Raw genomic sequence first — 22,330 nt, forward strand, 5'->3', positions numbered from 1 at the left:
TCAGGGAAACCGGCAGGCCGGACTTGAGTCCTGGAGATGGGAAGTACAGTGTCTGCACTCTGAAGGAGGGGTGTTAATGTTGCAGTTTAAAAACTGTAGTGTAAAGCACCCTTCTGGCAAGATAATGATGGAGTGAATGATGGTGAAAGTTTTTCTTTTTCGGGCCACCCTGCCTTGGTGGGAATCAGCCAGTGTGATAATAATAAAAAAAAAATGGGGTTGTAAGAGAAGTAAATGCGAGAGTCTTGGCAAGAGGCGTGGAGTTAAAAGATAAAGACTCACACATAAAGTGGGAGTTGTCACAGTTGCTCTTTGCTGATGACACTATGCTCTTGGGAGATTCTGAAGAGAAGTTGCAGAGGTTGGTGGATGAATTTGGTAGGGTATGCAAAAGAAGAAAATTAAAAGTGAATACAGGAAAGAGTAAGGTTATGAGGATAACAAAAAGATTAGGTGATGAAAGATTGGATATCAGATTGGAGGGAGAGAGTATGGAGGAGGTGAATGTATTCAGATATTTGGGAGTGGACATGTCAGCAGATGGGTCTATGAAAGATGAGGTGAATCATAGAATTGATGAGGGGAAAAGGGTGAGCGGTGCACTTAGGAGTCTGTGGAGACAAAGAACTTTGTCCTTGGAGGCAAAGAGGGAAATGTATGAGAGTATAGTTTTACCAACGCTCTTATATGGGTGTGAAGTATGGGTGATGAATGTTGCAGCGAGGAGAAGGCTGGAGGCAGTGGAGATGTCATGTCTGGGGGCAATGTGTGGTGTGAATATAATGCAGAGAATTCATAGTTTGGAAGTTAGGAGGAGGTGCGGGATTACCAAAACTGTTGTCCACAGGGCTGAGGAAGGGTTGTTGAGGTGGTTCGGACATGCAGAGAGAATGGAGCGAAACAGAATGACTTCAAGAGTGTATCAGTCTGTAGTGGAAGGAAGGCGGGGTAGGGGTCAGCCTAGGAAAGGTTGGAGGGAGGGGGTAAAGGAGGTTTTTGTGTGCGAGGGGCTTGGACTTCCAGCGGGCATGAGTGAGCGTGTTTGATAGGAGTGAATGGGGACAAATGGTTTTTAATACTTGACGTGCTGTTGGAGTGTGAGCAAAGTAACATTTATGAAGGGATTCAGGGAAACCGGCAGGCCGGACTTGAGTCCTGGAGATGGGAAGTACAGTGTCTGCACTCTGAAGGAGGGGTGTTAATGTTGCAGTTTAAAAACTGTAGTGTAAAGCACCCTTCTGGCAAGACAGTGATGGAGTGAATGATGGTGAAAGTTTTTCTTTTTTGGGGCCACCCTGCCTTGGTGGGAATCGGCCAGTGTGTTAATAAAATATTATTATTATTATTATTATTATTATTGTTCAGAACTCCTTGGGATGTGTTAAACCCAGTGATCATGCAGCACCTAGGGAATAAAAGGTCAATATTATAATACATTAGTCACAGAAAGCACTAAAGCAGTAAGGGTATTACAGTGCCTAGGGAATGGGAGGTAATCAAGGTTGGTTCAAGAAGAGGCTATAGCTCGGAATTCTTGGACCAAGCTTATTTCAGAAGCATTAAACATTCCCACTGAAGGATATGAATCTCTCAACACACACAACTTGACCTGAGCCTGGATGCCTCCTCACCTCCATTTGCTCTGACCTTTCTTCTGGCTGTCTCCTCTGTTTTCACTAGCCTCGAGGATGGTCCAGGATTGACTGAAACATCATCGTTTATACATTTCCATTGTGTACTTTATGAATAATTCCAGCAGAAATAACCTGATTACAGCTAATACTTCAATGGTAGCATCTTAGTATGACAATCAAAGGTATCATGTTTAATACTGGGCTGGGTGAATGTGTTGAGCATATTTAATTATACCTGCTGCCCAAGTTCACCTAGCAGTAAATAGATATCTGGGTGATAGTCAACCATTGTGGGGAGGATAGTAGTATACCTTTGATACAGGTGGACTTCGAAATGAGATGAGCTAAGATTATTTTATTTATTTATTTATTAACACATCGGCCAATTCCCACCAAAGCAGGGTGGCCCGAAAAATAAAACTTTCATCATCATTCACTCCATCATTGTCTTGCCAGAGGGGTGCTTTACACTACAGTTATAAAACTGCAACAGCAACAGTTCTTAGCCTGTAAATTCAACTGTGGAAAACAGACTGCCTTATCAAGCAGACTGTGATATCATGGCAGGTGAGCAGGACAACAGCAACAACAGTCTGGTTGAGGGTTATATAAAAGTTCATTGTGGATTTTTTTACCGTGCAGTGTTCATATTTGCTTAACTAATTTTTTACCTTATTTTATGCTAAAAGTTACTTTATCATAGACTGGTGCATTGCACAATATCCTTATTATCATAAGACTTTATTTTATTAATAATCACACTAGGTAAGTTATTCTCTCCTCACTGCACTGTTCATACCACTAACGTTAAACTGCTGATATCTCTACCTCATCCATCACTTTCCTAATACTACTTCATAGTACATAAATGCTGATACTGACTCTTATTTAAATCTCCTATTATATCAAAATGGTAACTGATGCTTTCTGCACATAACTGCCTATACAGTAGGCCCCGCTTTACGGTGTTTCGCCTTATGGTGTTCCGCTAATATGGCGATTTCAAATTATGACCAATACAGTGGTCCCCCGCTTTTCGTAGTTCCCGGCAATCGTAAAATTCGCCAATCATAGGGGTATTTTCGTATAAACATGACTCGCTTTTCATAGGTTGACTCGCGAGTCGTAGTTTGTAAGGGATGCATACCCACGGCGTGAGCCAGGGCGGCAGCCAGTCTGGCATTGTTTACCAGTGAGCGAAGGTCCCCTCACGTGCTCCAGTGAAATATTTCATAATATTCCATTTATTTTAGTGCTTGCAAGTACTAAATAAGCTACCATGGCTCCAAAGAAAGCTCCTAGTGCCAAGCCTGTGGTAAAGAAGGTGAGAAATATGATTGAACTTAAGAAAACCATCATTGAACAATATGAAAGTGGTACAAGTGTGGCCGAACTGTCCAGGATGTATAAGAAACCCTACACAACCTTATGTTCCATAGTGGCCAAGAAAAATGAAATAAAGGATGCTGTTGTTGCAAAGAGAGTAGCTATGCTAACAAAAATGAGATCACCAGTACTGGAAGAGGTTGAGAAGTTATTATTGATGTGGACAAATGAGAAACAATTAGCAGGAGATACTTTATGACTTCGTTTATTTGTGAAAAGGCTAGGCAGTTGCATGAAGATTTGGTAAAGAAATTGCCTGCAAATAGTGGTGAAGTGAGTGAATTTAAGGCCAGTAAAGGCTGGTTTGAGAGATTTAAGAACCGTACTGGCATAGAGTGTGGTAAGGCATGGTGAGGCTGCCAGTTCGGACCACAAGGCGGCTGAAAAATATGTGCATGAATTCCAGGAGTACATAGAGGCTGAAGGACTGAAACCTGAACAAGTGTTCAATTGTGACGAAACAGGCCTCTTTTGGAAGAAAATGCCAAAGAGGACCTTCATTACACAAGAGGAAAAGGCAATGCCAGGACACAAGCCTATGAAAGACAGGCTGACGCTAATGTTCTGTGCTAATGCTAGTGGGGATTTCAAAGTGAAGCCATTACTAGTGTACCATTCTGAAAATCCCAGAGTGTTCAGGAAAAACAATGTTATGAAGAGTAAATTGTGTGAGTTTTGGAAATCTAATAGTAAGGCATGGGTCACGAGGGAAATTTTCGTCGAGTGGTTCAATGAAGTGTTTGGCCCTAGTGTGAAGGAGTATCTCCTGGAAAAGAAATTGGATCTCAAGTGAGTGCTAGTAATGGACAATGCACCTGCTCATCCTCCAAACTTAGATGACCTAATTTTCGAGGAGTTTGGGTTCATCACAGTAAAGTTCTTGCCCCCGAATACCACTCCTCTCCTCCAACCCATGGACCAGCAGGTTATTGCAAACTTTAAAAAACTCTACACAAAAGCAATGTTTCACAGGTGCGAGACTGTGACCACAGACACTCACTTGACCCTAAGGGAATTTTGGAGAGAACACTTCAGCATCCTCCACTGCATAACCCTTATAGGTATGGCTTGGGAGGGAGTGACTACCAGCGGCCTGAGCCAGCCTCACATGTTCCTCCGGTGGCATTGTTTACAAGCCAGCCTCCACGGTAACATCCATGCATACAATCGGAACATTTCGTATTATTACAGCGTTTTTGGTGATTTTATCTGTAAAATAAGTGACCATGGGCCCCAAGAAAGCTTCTAGTGCCAACCCTGTGGTAAAAAGGGTGAGAAATATTATCGAAATACTGTGGTACCATGGTCAACTGCTGATGCTGCTGCTGCTGTAGCACTGTCAGCTGCTGCTGCTGCTGTAGCACCATCAGCTGCTGCTGCTGCTGCTGCTCTACCACCGTCAGCTGCTGCTGCTGCTGTAGTACCGTTTGCTGCTGCTGTAGCACTGTCAGCTGCTGCTGTAGCACTGTTAGCTGCTGCTGCTGCTGCTGTAGCACTGTCAGCTGCTGCTGCTGCTGCACTGTCAGCTGCTGCTGCTGCTGTAGCACTGTCAGCTGCTGCTGCTGTAGCACCGTCAGCTGCTGCTGCTGCTGTACCACCGTCAGCTGCTGCTGCTGTAGTACTGTCTGCTGCTGCTGTAGCACCATCTGCTGCTGCTGTAGCACTGTCAGCTGCTGCTGTAGCACTGTCAGCTGCTGCTGTAGCACTGTCAGCTGCTGCTGCTGCTGCTGTAGCACCGTTGTTGGTGTGGCTTATTGAGAATACCAAGAAACAATTAACCCCAGAGGGTTAGCCACCCAGGATAACCCAAAAAAGTCAGTGTCATCGAAGACTGTCTAACTTATTTCCATTGGGGTCCTTAATCTTGTCTCCCAGGATGCAACCCACACCAGTCAACTAACACCCAGGTGAACAGGGAAAAATGCCTGGAACTAGTGCTCATATTAGTGAATTTAAAGCCAGCAAAGGTTGGTTTGAGAGATTTAAGAATCGTAGTGGCATACACAGTGTGATAAGGCCTGTTCTGGAAGAAAGTACCAAACAGGACCTACAGTACTCAGGAGGAAAAGGCACTCCCAGGACACAGTGTCTCATCAGTCATTGCTGCATCTTCAATAAAGGTAAGTGTCATTTATTCTTCATTTAGTAGAGTAGTACATGCACAATATATATTGTGCATGTACTACTCTACTATTGTGCATGTATCCTTCTCTTTGTGTGTAGGAAAATGTATATTTCATGTGGTAAAATTTTTTTTTTCATACTTTTGGGTGTCTTGCACGGATTAATTTGATTTCCATTATTTCTTATGGGGAAAATTCATTCGCATAACGATAATTTCGCATAACAATGAGCTCTCAGGAACGGATTAATATCGTTATGCGGGGGCCCACTGTATTCCATTCATTTTAGTGCTTGCAAGTGCTAAATAAGTTACCATGACTCCAAAGAAAGCTCCTAGTGCCAAGCCTTTGGTAAAGAAGGTGAGAAATACGACAGAATTTAAGAACATCATTGAACAATATGAAAGTGGTGTACGTGTGGCCGAACTGGCCAGGATGCATAACAAATCCTATACGTACAACCATATCTTCCATCGTGACCAAGAAAAAGGAAATCAAGGAAGCTGTTGTTGCAAAGGGGGTAAATATGCTGACAAAAATGAGATCACCAGTACTCGAAGAGGTTGAGAAGTTATTATTGGTGTGGATAAATGAGAAACAATTAGCAGGAGATACTCTTATGACTTTGTTTATTTGGGCCACCCTGCATTGGTGGGATACGGCTGGTGTGTTGAAAGAAAGAAAAGATATACAGTGGACCCCCGGTTAACGATATTTTTTCATTCCAGAAGTATGTTCAGGTGCCAGTACTGACCGAATTTGTTCCCATAAGGAATCCAGTGGAACCTCAAAAATCGAACTTTCTTCGGTCCAGAAGGCTGTTCGAGTGCCACTAACAAACGAATTTATTCCCATCAGAAATAATGTAAATTAGATTAGTCCATTTCAGGCCCCCAAACATACACATATAAACGCACTTACATAATAGGTCGCATTGGGAGGTGATCGTTAAGAGGGGCTCCACTCTGTGTGTGTGTGTGTGTGTGTGTGTGTGTGTGTGTGTGTGTGTGTGTGTGTGTGTGTGTGTGTGTATATATATATATATATATATATATATATATATATATATATATATATATATATATATATATATATATATATATATATACATATAAATATATATATATATATATATATATATATATATATATATAGATATAAATATATATATATATATATACATATATAGATATAAATATATATATATATACAATAAATATATATATATATATATATATATATATAAATATATACAATAAATATATATAGATATAAATACATATAGATATAAATATGTATACACAATATATACATATATATATAAATATATATAGATATAAATATATATATATATATATATATATATATATATATATATATATATATATATATATATATATATATATATATATATATATATATATATATACAGTGGACCCCCGCTTAACGATCACCTCCAAATGCGACCAATTATGTAAGTGTATTTATGTAAGTGCGTTTGTACGTGTATATTTGGGGGTCTGAAATGGACTAATCTACTTCACAATATTCCTTATGGGAAAAAATTCGGTCAGAACTGGCACCTGAACATACTTCTGGAATGAAAAAAGTTCGTTAACCGGGGGTCCACTGGAAGGCGGGGTAGGGGTCGGCCTAGGAAGGGTTGGAGGGAGGGGGTAAAGGAGGTTTTGTGTGCGAGGGGCTTGGACTTCCAGCAGGCATGCGTGAGCGTGTTTGATAGGAGTGAATGGAGACAAATGGTTTTTAATACTTGACGTGCTGTTGGAGTGTGAGCAAAGTAACATTTATGAAGGGATTCAGGGAAACCGGCAGGCCGGACTTGAGTCCTGGAGATGGGAAGTACAGTGCCTGCACTCTGAAGGAGGGGTGTTAATGTTGCAGTTTAAAAACTGTAGTGTAAAGCACCCTTCTGGCAAGACAGTGATGGAGTGAATGATGGTGAAAGTTTTTCTTTTTCGGGCCACCCTGCCTTGGTGGGAATCGGCCGGTGTGATAAAAAAAAAAAAAAAAAAAAATATATATATATATATATACAGTGGACCCCCGGTTCCCGATATTAATCTGTTCCAGAGAGCTCATCGTAAACCATAAATATCGGAAAGCGAATCAATTTTCCCCATAAGAAATAATGGAAATCAAATTTCCGTGCAAGACACCCAAAAGTATGAAAAAAAAAAAAACTTTTACCACATGAAATATTAAGTTTAATGCAATAGAATAATTACAATAACAACAATAACAATGGATTAATAACAATAGAATATAACTGACACTTACCTTTAATGAAGATCTGGTGATGATTGATGGGATGGGAGGAGGAGTGTGTGTTGAACCTATTGCATAGAAGGGGAATCCCCCTCCAGTAGCACTGGAGGTATCAAGTCTTTTTCCGGGGTTACTTCCCTTCTTCTTTTAATGCCACTAGGACCAGCTTGAGAGTCGCTGGACTTCTGTCGCACAACATAACTGTCCATAGAGACCTGTACCTCCCATTCCTTTATGACTTTCCTAAAGTGGTTCACAACAGTGCCATTGTACAGGTTGCCAACACGGCTTGCAGTAGCTGCCTGAGGGTGATTTTCATCAAAAAAGCTTTTCACTTCAAGCCACTTTGCACACATTTCCCTAATCTTTGAAGTAGGCAACTGCTTCACTTTCTCTATCCCCTCTTCCGAAGCAGTTTCCTCAGGTCTGGCCTCTTGCTGTTGAAGATGATCTAGCAGTTCATCAGTGATTAGCTCGTCATTGTCCTCATCCACCAACTCTTCCACATCCTCCCCACTAACCTCCAACCCCAAGGACTTCCCCAATGCCACTTTCGTACTTTGCAATTACCTCTTTCTTCATTTCAATAGTCAGTAGCACCCTTGGTCTGGAAGGGTTGGCACTAGAAGCTTTCTTGGGGCCCATGGTAACTTATTTTGCAGAAACAAGCACCAAAAACAGTGATAATATGGATAATATGGAATGTACTGAATGTATCCTTTGATGCGCGCACACTGGCTGGCTTGTAAACACTGGTACACACGAGGGAGTTCAGGCCATAATTGGACACGTCTTGTAAGAATTGTATCGCATACCGGGTTTTGTATCGGGAAGCGAGGCAAAATTTTTTCGATCAAATGCATCGGCAACCGAATTTATAGGATACCGGCAACATCGGGAACCAAGGGTCCACTGTATATATATATATGTATATATATATATATATATATATATATATATATATATATATATATATATATATATATATATATATATATATATATATATATATATATACAGTGGACCCCCAGTTAATGATATTTTTTCACTCCAGAAGTATGTTCAGGTGCCAGAATTTGTTCCCATAAGGAATATTGTGAAGTAGATTAGTCCATTTCAGACCCCCAAACATACACGTACAAACGCACTTACATAAATACACTTACATAATTGGTCGCATTCGGAGGTGATCGTTATGCGGGAGTCCACTGTATTTTTTTTATTTTTATTATCACACTGGCCGATTCCCACCAAGGCAGGGTGGCCCGAAAAAGAAAAACATTCACCATCATTCACTCCATCACTGTCTTGCCAGAAGGGTGCTTTACACTACAGTTTTTAAACTGCAACATTAACACCCCTCCTTCAGAGTGCAGGCACTGTACTTCCCATCTCCAGGACTCAAGTCCGGCCTGCCAGTTTCCCTGAATCCCTTCATAAATGTTACTTTGCTCACACTCCAACAGTACGTCAAGTATTAAAAACCATTTGTCTCCATTCACTCCTATCAAACACGCTCACGCATGCCTGCTGGAAGTCCAAGCCCCTCGCACACAAAACCTCCTTTACCCCCTCCCTCCAACCTTTCCTAGGCCGACCCCTACCCCGCCTTCCTTCCACTACAGACTGATACACTCTTGAAGTCATTCTGTTTCGCTCCATTCTCTCTACATGTCCGAACCACCTCAACAACCCTTCCTCAGCCCTGTGGACAACAGTTTTGGTAATCCCGCACCTCCTCCTAACTTCCAAACTACGAATTCTCTGCTTTATATTCACACCACACATTGCCCTCAGACATGACATCTCCACTGCCTCCAGACTTCTCCTCGCTGCAACATTCATCACCCACGCTTCACACCCATATAAGAGTGTTGGTAAAACTATACTCTCATACATTCCCCTCTTTGCCTCCAAGGACAAAGTTCTTTGTCTCCACAGACTCCTAAGTGCACCACTCACTCTTTTTCCCTCATCAATTCTATGATTCACCTCATCTTTCATAGACCCATCCGCTGACACGTCCACTCCCAAATATCTGAATACGTTCACATCCTCCATACTCTCTCCCTCCAATCTGATATTCAATCTTTCATCACCTAATCTTTTTGTTATCCTCATAACCTTACTCTTTCCTGTATTCACCTTTAATTTTCTTCTTTTGCACACCCTACCAAATTCATCCACCAATCTCTGCAACTTCTCTTCAGAATCTCCCAAGAGCACAGTGTCATCAGCAAAGAGCAGCTGTGACAACTCCCACTTTGTGTGTGATTCTTTATCTTTTAACTCCATGCCTCTTGCCAAGACCCTTGCATTTACTTCTCTTACAACCCCATCTATAAATATATTAAACAACCACGGTGACATCACACATCCTTGTCTAAGGCCTACTTTTACTGGGAAAAAATTTCCCTCTTTCCTACATACTCTAACTTGAGCCTCACTATCCTCGTAAAAACTCTTCACTGCTTTCAGTAACCTACCTCCTACACCATACACTTGCAACATCTGCCACATTGCCCCCCTATCCACCCTGTCATACGCCTTTTCCAAATCCATAAATGCCACAAAGACCTCTTTAGCCTTATCTAAATACTGTTCACTTATATGTTTCACTGTAAACACCTGGTCCACACACCCCCTACCTTTCCTAAAGCCTCCTTGTTCATCTGCTATCCTATTTTCCGTCTTACTCTTAATTCTTTCAATTATAACTCTACCATACACTTTACCAGGTATACTCAACAGACTTATCCCCCTATAATTTTTGCACTCTCTTTTATCCCCTTTGCCTTTATACAAAGGAACTATGCATGCTCTCTGCCAATCCCTAGGTACCTTACCCTCTTCCATACATTTATTAAATAATTGCACCAACCACTCCAAAACTATATCCCCACCTGCTTTTAACATTTCTATCTTTATCCCATCAATCCCGGCTGCCTTACCCCCTTTCATTTTACCTACTGCCTCACGAACTTCCCCACACTCACAACTGGCTCTTCCTCACTCCTACAAGATGTTACTCCTCCTTGCCCTATACACGAAATCACAGCTTCCCTATCTTCATCAACATTTAACAATTCTTCAAAATATTTCCTCCATCTTCCCAATACCTCTAACTCTCCATTTAATAACTCTCCTCTCCTATTTTTAACTGACAAATCCATTTGTTCTCTAGGCTTTCTTAACTTGTTAATCTCACTCCAAAACTTTTTCTTATTTTCAACAAAATTTGTTGATAACATCTCACCCACTCTCTCATTTGCTCTCTTTTTACATTGCTTCACCACTCTCTTAACCTCTCTCTTTTTCTCCATATACTCTTCCCTCCTTGCATCACTTCTACTTTGTAAAAACTTCTCATATGCTAACTTTTTCTCCCTTACTACTCTCTTTACATCATCATTCCACCAATCGCTCCTCTTCCCTCCTGCACCCACTTTCCTGTAACCACAAACTTCTGCTGAACACTCTAACACTACATTTTTAAACCTACCCCATACCTCTTCAACCCCATTGCCTATGCTCTCATTAGCCCATCTATCCTCCAATAGCTGTTTATATCTTACCCTAACTGCCTCCTCTTTTAGTTTATAAACCTTCACCTCTCTCTTCCCTGATGCTTCTATTCTCCTTGTATCCCATCTACCTTTTACTCTCAGTGTAGCTACAACTAGAAAGTGATCTGATATATCTGTGGCCCCTCTATAAACATGTACATCCTGACGTCTACTCAACAGTCTTTTATCTACCAATACATAATCCAACAAACTACTGTCATTTCGCCCTACATCATATCTTGTATACTTATTTATCCTCTTTTTCTTAAAATATGTATTACCTATAACTAAACCCCTTTCTGTACAAAGTTCAATCAAAGGGCTCCCATTATCATTTACACCTGGCACCCCAAACTTACCTACCACACCCTCTCTAAAAGTTTCTCCTACTTTAGCATTCAGGTCCCCTACCACAATTACTCTCTCACTTGGTTCAAAGGCTCCTATACATTCACTTAACATCTCCCAAAATCTCTCTCTCTCCTCTGCATTCCTCTCTTCTCCAGGTGCATACACGCTTATTATGACCCACTTCTCGCATCCCACCTTTACTTTAATCCACATAATTCTTGAATTTACACATTCATATTCTCTTTTCTCCTTCCATAACTGATCATTTAACATTACTGCTACCCCTTCCTTTGCTCTAACTCTCTCAGATACTCCAGATTTAATCCCATTTATTTCCCCCCACTGAAACTCTCCTACCCCCTTCAGCTTTGTTTCGCTTAGGGCCAGGACATCCAACTTCTTTTCATTCATAACATCAGCAATCATCTGTTTCTTGTCATCCGCACTACATCCACGCACATTTAAGCATCCCAGTTTTATAAAGTTTTTCTTCTTCTCCTTTTTAGTAAATGTCTACAGGAGAAGGGGTTACTAGCCAATTGCTCCCGGCATTTTAGTCGCCTCATATGACACGCATGGCTTACGGAGGAAAGATTCTTTTCCACTTCCCCATGGACAATAGAAGAAATAAAGAAGAACAAGAGCTATTTAGAAAAAGGAGAAAAACCTAGATGTATGTATATATATATATGCATGTGCGTGTCTGTGAAGTGTGACCAAAGTGTAAGTAGGAGTAGCAAGATATCCCTGTTATCTAGCGTGTTTATGAGACAGAAAAAGAAACCAGCAATCCTACCATCATGCAAAACAGTTACAGGTTTTTGTTTCACAGTCATCTGGCAGGATGGTAGTACTTCCCTGGGTGGTTGCTGTCTACCAACCTACTACCTAATATATATATATATATATATATATACAGTGGATCCCCGCATAGCGACCTTAATCCGTGCAAGAGGGCTGGTTGTTATGCGAAATGTTCGGTATGCGAATGAATTTTCCCCATAAGAAATAATGGAAATCAAATTAATCCGTGCAAGACACCCAAAAGTATGAAAAAAAAAATTTTACCACATGAAATATACATTTTCCTACACACAAAGAGAAGGATACATGCACAATAGTAGAGTAGAACATGCACAATATATATTGTGCATGTACTACTCTACTAAATGAAGAATAAATGACACTTACCTTTATTGAAGATGCAGCAATGACTGATGAGACACTGTGTCCTGGGAGTGCCTTTTCCTCCTGAGTACTGTAGGTCCTGTTTGGTACTTTCTTCCAGAACAGGCCGTATCACACTGTGTATGCCACTACGATTCTTAAATCTCTCAAACCAACCTTTGCTGGCTCTAAATTCACCAATATGAGCACTAGTTCCAGGCATTTTCCCTGTTCACCTGGGTGTTAGTCGACTGGTGTGGGTTGCATCCTGGGAGACAAGATTAACCCTTTGAGGGTTTTCGTCGTACTAGTACGTTTTACGCGTAGGGGTTTTTGACGTACTAGTACTCATAAATTCTAGCGGCCTCAAATCTAGTGGGAGAAAGCTGGTAGGCCTTCATATGAAAGAATGGGTCTATGTGGTCAGTGTGCACAGTCTAAAAAAAATCCTGCAGCACACAGTGCATAATGAGAAAAAAAAAAACTTTGACCATTTTTTTGAATAAATCAGCGACTTTGCAGTGTATTTTCGTATGGTATTTATTGTTGTATTCTAGTTTTCTTGGTGTCATTTTATAGAATGGAAGACATATTACAGAAATTGAGATGATTTTGACTGGTTTTGCAAAGAAAGGTGCCTTGAAATTGAGCTCAAAGTAGCATAAATGTTCGATTTTTACCAAACTTCAAAAGTAATCAAATCGTGCCAAGCGTGCAATACACGTCAACTGGTGAGTCTAATATTCTTTCACAAGTGCACCAATAATATTTATACTATTTTTTACATTAATGCAGTAGTCTGCATAACAGTAAATCTTATATTTTTTGTGAAAATAAAAATTCAAAGTGGAAAGCAAAAGAATATAAGAGGGGACTTGAGACATGACTAATGACTAGAGGAAATGTCATTTTAGTGCCAGGAATGTCTTTCTTGTTTATTCTGGACCCTATTCCGAAATTGGCATCTTTTGAAATTTGTGTGAAATTGGCAAAATTGCTAAATTCTGACCACTGTACTGGATAGTTGAATTTCATAAATGAGTGGTTTCTTGCATCCATTCGATAGAAAAAATGGAGTTCTAGCGAAATATTAATGTTTTTTGTCGACTAGTACAGTGAAATTGGCCGAAAATGGGGCTCAAAGTGGGCAAAATCGCTGATGCGTAAACATCGCCGAGACCGCTAACTTTGCGAGAGCATAATTCCGTAAGTTTTCTATCAAATTTCAAACTTTTGGTGTCTTTATGATCGGGAAAAGATTCTCTATCTTTTCATAAGAGAAAATAATTTTTTTTTTTTTTAAATTTGGCCGACCCTGAGAACGAGTTTCGGAGAGGGCCTGTCGACCCTCAAAGGGTTAAGGACCCCAATGGAAATAAGTTAGACAGTCTTCGATGACACTGACTTTTTTGGGTTATCCTGGGTGGCAAATCCTCTGGGGTTAATTGTTTCTTGGTATTCTCAATAAGCCACACCAACAACGGTGCTACAGCAGCAGCAGCAGCTGACGGTGGTACAGCAGCAACAGACGATGCTACAGCAGCAACAGACGATGCTACAGCAGCAGCAGACGATGCTACAGCAGCAGCAGACGATGCTACAGCAGCAGCAGACGATGCTACAGCAGCAGCAGACGATGCTACAGCAGCAGCAGACGATGCTACAGCAGCAGCAGACGATGCTACAGCAGCAGCAGACGATGCTACAGCAGCAGCAGACGATGCTACAGCAGCAACAGACGATGCTACAGCAGCAACAGACGATGCTACAGCAGCAGCAGACGATGCTACAGCAGCAGCAGACGATGCTACAGCAGCAGCAGACGATGCTACAGCAGCAGCAGACGATGCTACAGCAGCAGCAGACGATGCTACAGCAGCAGCAGACGATGCTACAGCAGCAGCAGACGATGCTACAGCAGCAGCAGATGGTACTACAGCAGCAGCAGCAGCTGACGGTGGTACAGCAGCAGCAGCTGACAGTGCAGCAGCAGCTGACAGTGCAGCAGCAGCTGACGGTGGTACAGCAGCAGCTGTACCACCAATAGTAGCGATGGTTGATTGGGGTTTATTATACAACCTGGCCAGCTCGGAGACACGCACTCCACTTTCATACTTATCAATGATCTTTTTCTTCATCTCCATAGTAATTCTCACCCTTATTGCTGTAGGGTTGGCACTAGAAGCTTTCTTGGGGCCCATGGTCACTTATTTTCCAGAAAAAATCACCAAAAACACTGTAATAATACGAAATGTTCCGATTGTATGCTTGGATGTTACCGCGGAGGCTGGCTGGTAAACAATGCCACCGGCGGAACATGTGAGCGTGGCTCAGGCCGCACATTGGACGCGTCTCGGACGAAGGGCGGTGAGCGGGTTTTTGGGCGGTATGGGAGGCAAAATTTTTGCGATCAAAGCGTCCGGTATGCGGATTGTACGGTATGCGATGCGTCCGGTATGCGGGGGTCCACTGTATATATATATATATATATATATATATATATATATATAAATATATATATATATATATATATATATTATATAATATATATAATATATATATATATATATATATAAATATATATATATATATATATATATATATATCATTTGCACAACATCCACGCACATTCACATGTACAGCCGAACCTCAAAAATCAAATGTATCACATATCGAACGTTTCGAAAATAGGATCATTTTTTCAGGCAAACTGTGTCCCTATTATCGAACACACCCCTATTTTCGGACCGCTGGGTACTGGACCTGTCTGCTGCCCGCTCTGTCCAGGTCCCTGCGCAGGCGCTGTGAGCAGTCTAGCTTTGTTTATGCATGAGTGAACACTAACCTGCGCTCTCATCCACGCATTTTACGATTATTTCGTTGTGTTTAGTACTTGTGGGACTGTGAAATAAGCTGCCATGGACCCAAAGAAACCTGCTAGTGGTACCCCTGTGGTAAAGAAAGTGAGAAACACCACAGATGTGAAGAAGGAAATAATACAGAAGTATGAGAGTGGTGTGAGACTTGTTGAGCTTGCCAGGATGTATGGGAAAAACAAGTCGACCATCGGTTCTATCCTGGCAAAGAAAGAACAAATCAAGGAAGCTGATGTTGCGAAAGGTGTTAATATAGGGAGTGGATGAGGTGCCTTCTTCAAAGATTAAGGAGATTTGTGCCAAGTGGAATGATGTCCAAATGTTTGTGCAGAAGTACCACCCTGAGCAAGCTGAAACAAGCCATCTTTGCAACAAGTTCAGTGACAGAACCATGTCCCATTTTAGGGAAATGTTAAAGAGGAGCCAGAAACAGAGGACTGTGGACAGTTATTTTGTGAGACAGGGGTCCAGTGACTCTCAAGTTGGTCTTAGTGGCATTAAAAGACAGAGAAGGGAAGTAACCCCAGAGAGAGCTTTACCTGAAGTCCTCAAGGAGGGGGATTCTCCTTCTAAACACTAACCCCAACTCCCTCTCTCCTCCTCCCTATCTTCCAGATGCCATCACCAATCTTCAATAAAGGTAAGTAAAAATGTTATTTTATATGTACAGTGGACCCCCGCATAACGGACGCCTTGCATAGCGGACAATCCGCATATCGAACGCTTTGTTCGCTAAAATTTTGCCCCGCATAGTGGACAAAAACCCGCTCAGCGGCCTTCGTCCGAGACGCGTCCAATGTGCGCCCTCAACCAGCCTCACATGTGCCGCCTGTGCCATTGTTTACCAGCCAGCCTCCGCGGTAACATCCAAGCATACAATCAAAATATTTCGTATTATTACAGTGTTTTCGGTGCTGTTTCTGGAAAATAAGTGACCATGGGCCCCAAGAAAGCTTCTAGTTCCAACCCTACAGCAATAAGGGTTAGAATTCCCATTGAAATGAAGAAAGAGATCATTGATAAGTATGAAAGTGGAGTGCGTATCACCGACCTGGTCAGGTTGTACAAGAAACCCAAATCAACCATCTCTTCTATTGTGGGCAAGAAAACGGCAATCAAGGAAGCTGTTGTTGCCAAAGGTTTAACTGTGTTTTCGAAACAAAGATCGCAAGTGATGGAAGATGTTGAGAGAGACTTATTGGTGTGGATAAATGAAAAACAGCTAGCAGGAGATAGCGTCTCTCAAGCGATCATATGTGAAAAGGCTAGGAAGTTGCATGAGGATTTAATTAAAAAAATGCCTGCAACTAGTGATGATGTGAGTGAATTTAAGGCCAGCAAAGGTTGGTTTGAGAGATTTAAGAAGCGTAGTGGCATACATAGTGTGATACGGCATGGTGAGGCTGCCAGTTCGGACCACAAAGCGGCTGAAAAATATGTGCATGAATTCAAGGAGTACATAGAAACTGAAGGACTGAAACCTGAACAAGTGTTTAATTGTGATGAAACTGGCCTGTTCTGGAAGAAAATGCCAAGCAGGACCTACATTACTCAGGAGGAAAAGGCACTCCCAGGACATAAGCCTATGAAAGACAGGCTTACTTTGTTGATGTGTGCCAATGCTAGTGGTGATTGCAAAGTTAAGCCTTTATTAGTGTATCACTCTGAAACTCCCAGAGCGTTCAGGCAAAAGAATGTCCTCAAGGATAATTTGTGTGTGCTGTGGAGGGCAAACAGTAAGGCATGGATCACTAGGGAATTTTTCTATAACTGGTTGCACCATGCATTTGCCCCCAATGTGAAAGATTACCTAACTGAAAAGAAATTAGAACTTAAGTGCCTCCTGGTGTTAGACAATGCCCCTGGTCATCCTACAGACGTGGCAGAGCGACTTTATGGGGACATGAGCTTCATTAAGGTCAAGTTTTTGCCTCCTAATACCACTCCTCTCCTGCAGCCCATGGACCAGCAGGTCATTTCCAACTTCAAGAAACTGTACACAAAAGCTCTGTTTCAAAAGTGCTTTGAAGTGACCACAGACACTCGATTGACTCTAAAAGAGTTTTGGAAGGATCACTTTAATATCCTCAATTGTGTAAACCTTATAGGTAAGGCTTGGGAGGGAGTGACTAAGAGAACCTTGAACTCTGCTTGGAAGAAACTGTGGCCAGAATGTGTAGACAAAAGGGATTTTGAAGGGTTTGAGGCTAACCCTGAGAGGAGTATACCAGTTGAGGAATCAATTGTGGCATTGGGGAAGTCCTTGGGGTTGGAGGTTAGTGGGGATGATGTGGAAGAGTTGGTGGAGGAGGACAATGAAGAACTAACCACTGATGAGCTGATAGATCAACTTCAAGAGCAAGAGGCCAGACCTGCGGAAACTGGTTCAAAGGAGGGGAGAGAGAAATTGAAGGAATTGCCTACTTCAAAGATTAAGGAAATGTGTGCAAAATGGCTTGAAGTGCAAACCTTTTTTGATGAAAATCACCCTCACACAGCTATTGCAAGCCGTGCTGGTGACTGTTACAATGACACTGTTGTGAACCACTTTAGACAAATCATAAAGGAACGAGAGGTACAGGCCACTATGGACAGATATGTTGTGCGAAAGAAGTCCAGTGACTCTGAAGCTGGTCCTAGTGGCATTAAAAGAAGAAGGGAAGTAACCCCAGAAAAGGACTTGCCTCCTCAAGTCTTAATGGAAGGGGATTCCCCTTCTAAACACTAACACTCTCTCTCCCCTCCTCCCATCCCATCAATCATCACCAGATCTTCAATAAAAGTAAGTGTCATGTAATTGTGCATGCCTTTTTCAGTTTGTGTGTACTAAAATTAACATTTTTTTGTGGTAAAAAAAAATTTTTTTCATACTTTTGGGTGTCTTGCACGGATTAATTTTATTTCCATTATTTCTTATGGGGAAAATTAATTCACATAGCGAACATTTCGCATAACAGCCAGCCCTCTTGCACGGATTAAGGTCGCTATGCGGGGGTCCACTGTATTACTATACATAATTAAAAACTATAGTATTTCTTGTATGTAAAACTGTAATTAATCTCTATAAAGTGTATTTTTTTGTGTGAATATTTTTGGGTTTCTGGAACAGATTAATTGTACAGTGGGCTCCCGGCATTCGATATTAATCCGTTCCTAAGAACTCATCGAATACCAATAATATCGAAAACTGAATCAATTTTCCTAATAAGAAATAATGAAAATCAAATTAATCCATGCAAGACACCCAAAAGTATGAAAAAAAAATTTTACTACATGAAATATTAAGTTTAATGCAATAGAATAATTACAATAACAATAAAATAATTGACACTTACCTTTAATGAAGATCTGGTGATGATTGATAGGATGGAAGGAGGGGAGAGGTGTTAGTGTCTAGAAGGGGAATCCCCTTCCATTAGGACTTGAGGTAGCAAGTCCTTTTGCAGGGTTACTTCCCTTCTTCTTTTAATGCCACTAGGACCAGCTTGAGAGTCACTGGTCCTCTGTCGCACAACAAATCTGTCCATAGAGCTCTGTACCTCCCGTTCCTTTATGATTTGTCTAAAATGGGCCACAACATTGTCATTGTATTAGCTGCGTTAGGGTGATTTTCATCCACAAAGGTTTGCACTTCAACCCACTGTGCACACATTTCCTTAAATTTTGAAGTAGGCACAATGTACATTCCACAAGGCTTCTCAGGATTAGCCCCAAACCCTTCAAAATCTTTCTTAATTTCCATACTAATTCTCACCCTTTTTACCACAGGGTTGGCACTAGAAGCTTTCTTGGGGCCCATGGTGACTTATTTTGCAGAAACAAGCACCAAACAGTGATAATATGGATAATATGGAATGTACAAAATGTATCCTTAGATGTGTGCACACTGGCTGGCTTGTAAACACTGGCACACAAGGGGCAGTTCAGGCCACATGTGGACAGGTCTCGTACAAATCGTATCGAATACCGGGTTTTCAATCGAATACCGAGGAAATTTTTTTGCGATATAATGCATCGAATACCGGATTTATCGAAAACCGATGCCATCGAATACCGGGGGTCCACTGTATTTCCATTATTTCTTATAGGAAATATTGCTTCGAATTTCAGACTTTTCGAATTTAGAACTAGCTCCTGGAACGGATTAAGTTCGATTTTTGAAGTTCCACTGTATATGTATATATATAATATATATATATATATATATATATATATATATATATATATATATATATATATATATATATATATATATATATATACATATACATTATATATATATATATATGTGCCAAATTATGTAATAAAATATTCCTATTGGTAAAAAAAAATACTTTAAAAGATGGGGTGGTAGGGGAAGTGGAATATTCAAATGGCTTCAGGAAGAAATCCAAATATTCTTCCTTGAAGCCTTTTTATCCACTTCTCCGTGGCTATGGGTCCCACAATTTACACCAGAGGTGGACCCCATCTTATAAATTTAAAATATATATATATATATATATATATATATATATATATATATATATATATATATATATATATATATATATATATATATATATATATACACATATATATACAGTATATACATATTTTTTTTTTAACAAGTCGGCCGTCTTGTCACCCTGCCATGGTGGGAGACGGCTGGCTTGTTAAAATATAAAAAAATAAATAAATAAATAAATATAAATATAAATATATATATATATATATATATATATATATATATATATATATATATATATATATATATATATATATATATATATATATATATATATATATATATATATAATATATATATATAGAATGAAAGGGGGTAAAGCAGCTGGAACTGATGGGATCATGACAGAAATGTTAAAAGCAGGGGGGGATATAATGTTGGAGTGGTTGGTACTTTTGTTTAATAAATGTATGAAAGAGGGGAAGGTACCTAGGGATTGGCGGAGAGCATGTATAGTCCCTTTATATAAAGGGAAAGGGGACAAAAGAGATTGTAAAAATTATAGAGGAATAAGTTTACTGAGTATACCAGGAAAAGTATACGGTAGAGTTATAATTGAAAGAATTAGAGGTAAGACAGAATGTAGAATTGCGGATGAGCAAGGAGGCTTCAGAGTGTGTAGGGAATGTGTAGATCAAGTGTTTACATTGAAGCATATATGTGAACAGTATTTAGATAAAGGTAGGGAAGTTTTTATTGCATTTATGGATTTAGAAAAGGCATATGATAGAGTGGATAGAGGAGCAATGTGGCAGATGTTGCAAGTTTATGGAATAGGTGGTAAGTTACTAAATGCTGTAAAGAGCTTTTATGAGGATAGTGAGGCTCAGGTTAGGGTGTGTAGAAGAGAGGGAGAATACTTCCCGGTAAAAGTAGGTCTTAGACAGGGATGTGTAATGTCACCATGGTTGTTTAATATATTTATAGATGGGGTTGTACAGGAAGTAAATGCTAGGGTGTTCGGGAGAGGGGTGGGATTAAATTTTGGGGAATCAAATTCAAAATGGGAATTGACAGTTACTTTTTGCTGATGATACTGTGCTTATGGGAGATTCTAAAGAAAAATTGCAAAGGTTAGTGGATGAGTTTGAGAATGTGTGTAAAGGTAGAAAGTTGAAAGTGAACATAGAAAAGAGTAAGGTGATGAGGGTATCAAATGATTTAGATAAAGAAAAATTGGATATCAAATTGGGGAGGAGGAGTATGGAACAAGTGAATGTTTTCAGATACTTGGGAGTTGACGTGTCGGCGGATGGATTTATGAAGGATGAGGTTAATCATAGAATTGATGAGGGAAAAAAGGTGAGTGGTGCGTTGAGGTATATGTGGAGTCAAAAAACGTTATCTATGGAGGCAAAGAAGGGAATGTATGAAATATAGTAGTACCAACACTCTTAAATGGATGTGAAGCTTGGGTGGTAAATGCAGCAGCGAGGAGACGGTTGGAGGCAGTGGAGATGTCCTGTCTAAGGGCAATGTGTGGTGTAAATATTATGCAGAAAATTCGGAGTGTGGAAATTAGGAGAAGGTGTGGAGTTAATAAAAGCATTAGTCAGAGGGCAGAAGAGGGGTTGTTGAGGTGGTTTGGTCATTTAGAGAGAATGGATCAAAGTAGAATGACATGGAAAGCATATAAATCTATAGGGGAAGGAAAGAGGGGTAGGGGTCGTCCTCGAAAGGGTTGGAAAGAGGGGGTAAAGGAGGTTTTGTGGGCGAGGGGCTTGGACTTCCAGCAAGCGTGCATGAGCGTGTTAGATAGGAGTGAATGGAGACGAATGATACTTGGGACCTGACGATCTGTTGGAGTGTGAGCAGGGTAATATTTAGTGAAGGGATTCAGGGAAACCGGTTATTTTCATATAGTCGGACTTGAGTCCTGAAATGGGAAGTACAATGCCTGCACTTTAAAGGAGTGGTCTGGGATATTGGCAGTTTGGAGGGATATGTTGTGTATCTTTATACGTATATGCTTCTAAACTGTTGTATTCTGGGCACCTCTGCAAAAGCAGTGATGATGTGTGAGTGTGGTGAAAGTGTTGAATGATGATGAAAGTATTTTCTTTTTGGGGATTTTCTTTCTTTTTTGGGTCACCCTGCCTCGGTGGGAGACGACCGACTTGTTGAAAAAAAAATATATATATATATATATATATATATATATATATATATATATATATATATATATAGAGAGAGAGAGAGAGAGAGAGAGAGAGAGAGAGAGAGAGAGAGAGAGAGAGAGAGAGAGAGAGAGAGAGAGAAAGAGAGAGAAAGAAAGAGAGAGAAAGAGAGAGAAAGAAAGAGAGAAAGAGAGAGAAAGAAAGAGAGAAAGAGAGATAGAAAGAGAGATAGAAAGAGAGATAGAAAGAGAGATAGAAAGAGAGAAAGAGAGAAAGAGAGATAGAAAGAGAGATTAGAAAGAGAGAAAGAGAGAGAG

General features: G+C 40.5%; 1 protein-coding gene across 11 annotated transcripts in view; it reads right to left on the bottom strand.

Annotated features, from left to right (window-relative positions):
- Positions 1 to 22,330, bottom strand: part of LOC128690789 (phospholipase DDHD2) — a 247,367-nt gene that overhangs the window by 87,244 nt on the left and 137,793 nt on the right. For 10 of the 11 annotated variants that reach the window (XM_070088148.1, XM_070088146.1, XM_070088144.1 and 7 more), the window contains one exon: positions 1,632 to 1,703. The exons of the other annotated variant lie outside the window; for it this stretch is intronic. In XM_070088148.1, the coding sequence (XP_069944249.1) occupies positions 1,632 to 1,703 (72 nt within the window). The remainder of the gene's footprint in view (positions 1 to 1,631; positions 1,704 to 22,330) is intronic. 11 annotated transcript variants of the gene reach the window in all.

This window comes from Cherax quadricarinatus, chromosome 24 (genome assembly GCF_038502225.1).
Source record: "Cherax quadricarinatus isolate ZL_2023a chromosome 24, ASM3850222v1, whole genome shotgun sequence".
NCBI classification, from domain to species: domain Eukaryota; kingdom Metazoa; phylum Arthropoda; class Malacostraca; order Decapoda; family Parastacidae; genus Cherax; species Cherax quadricarinatus.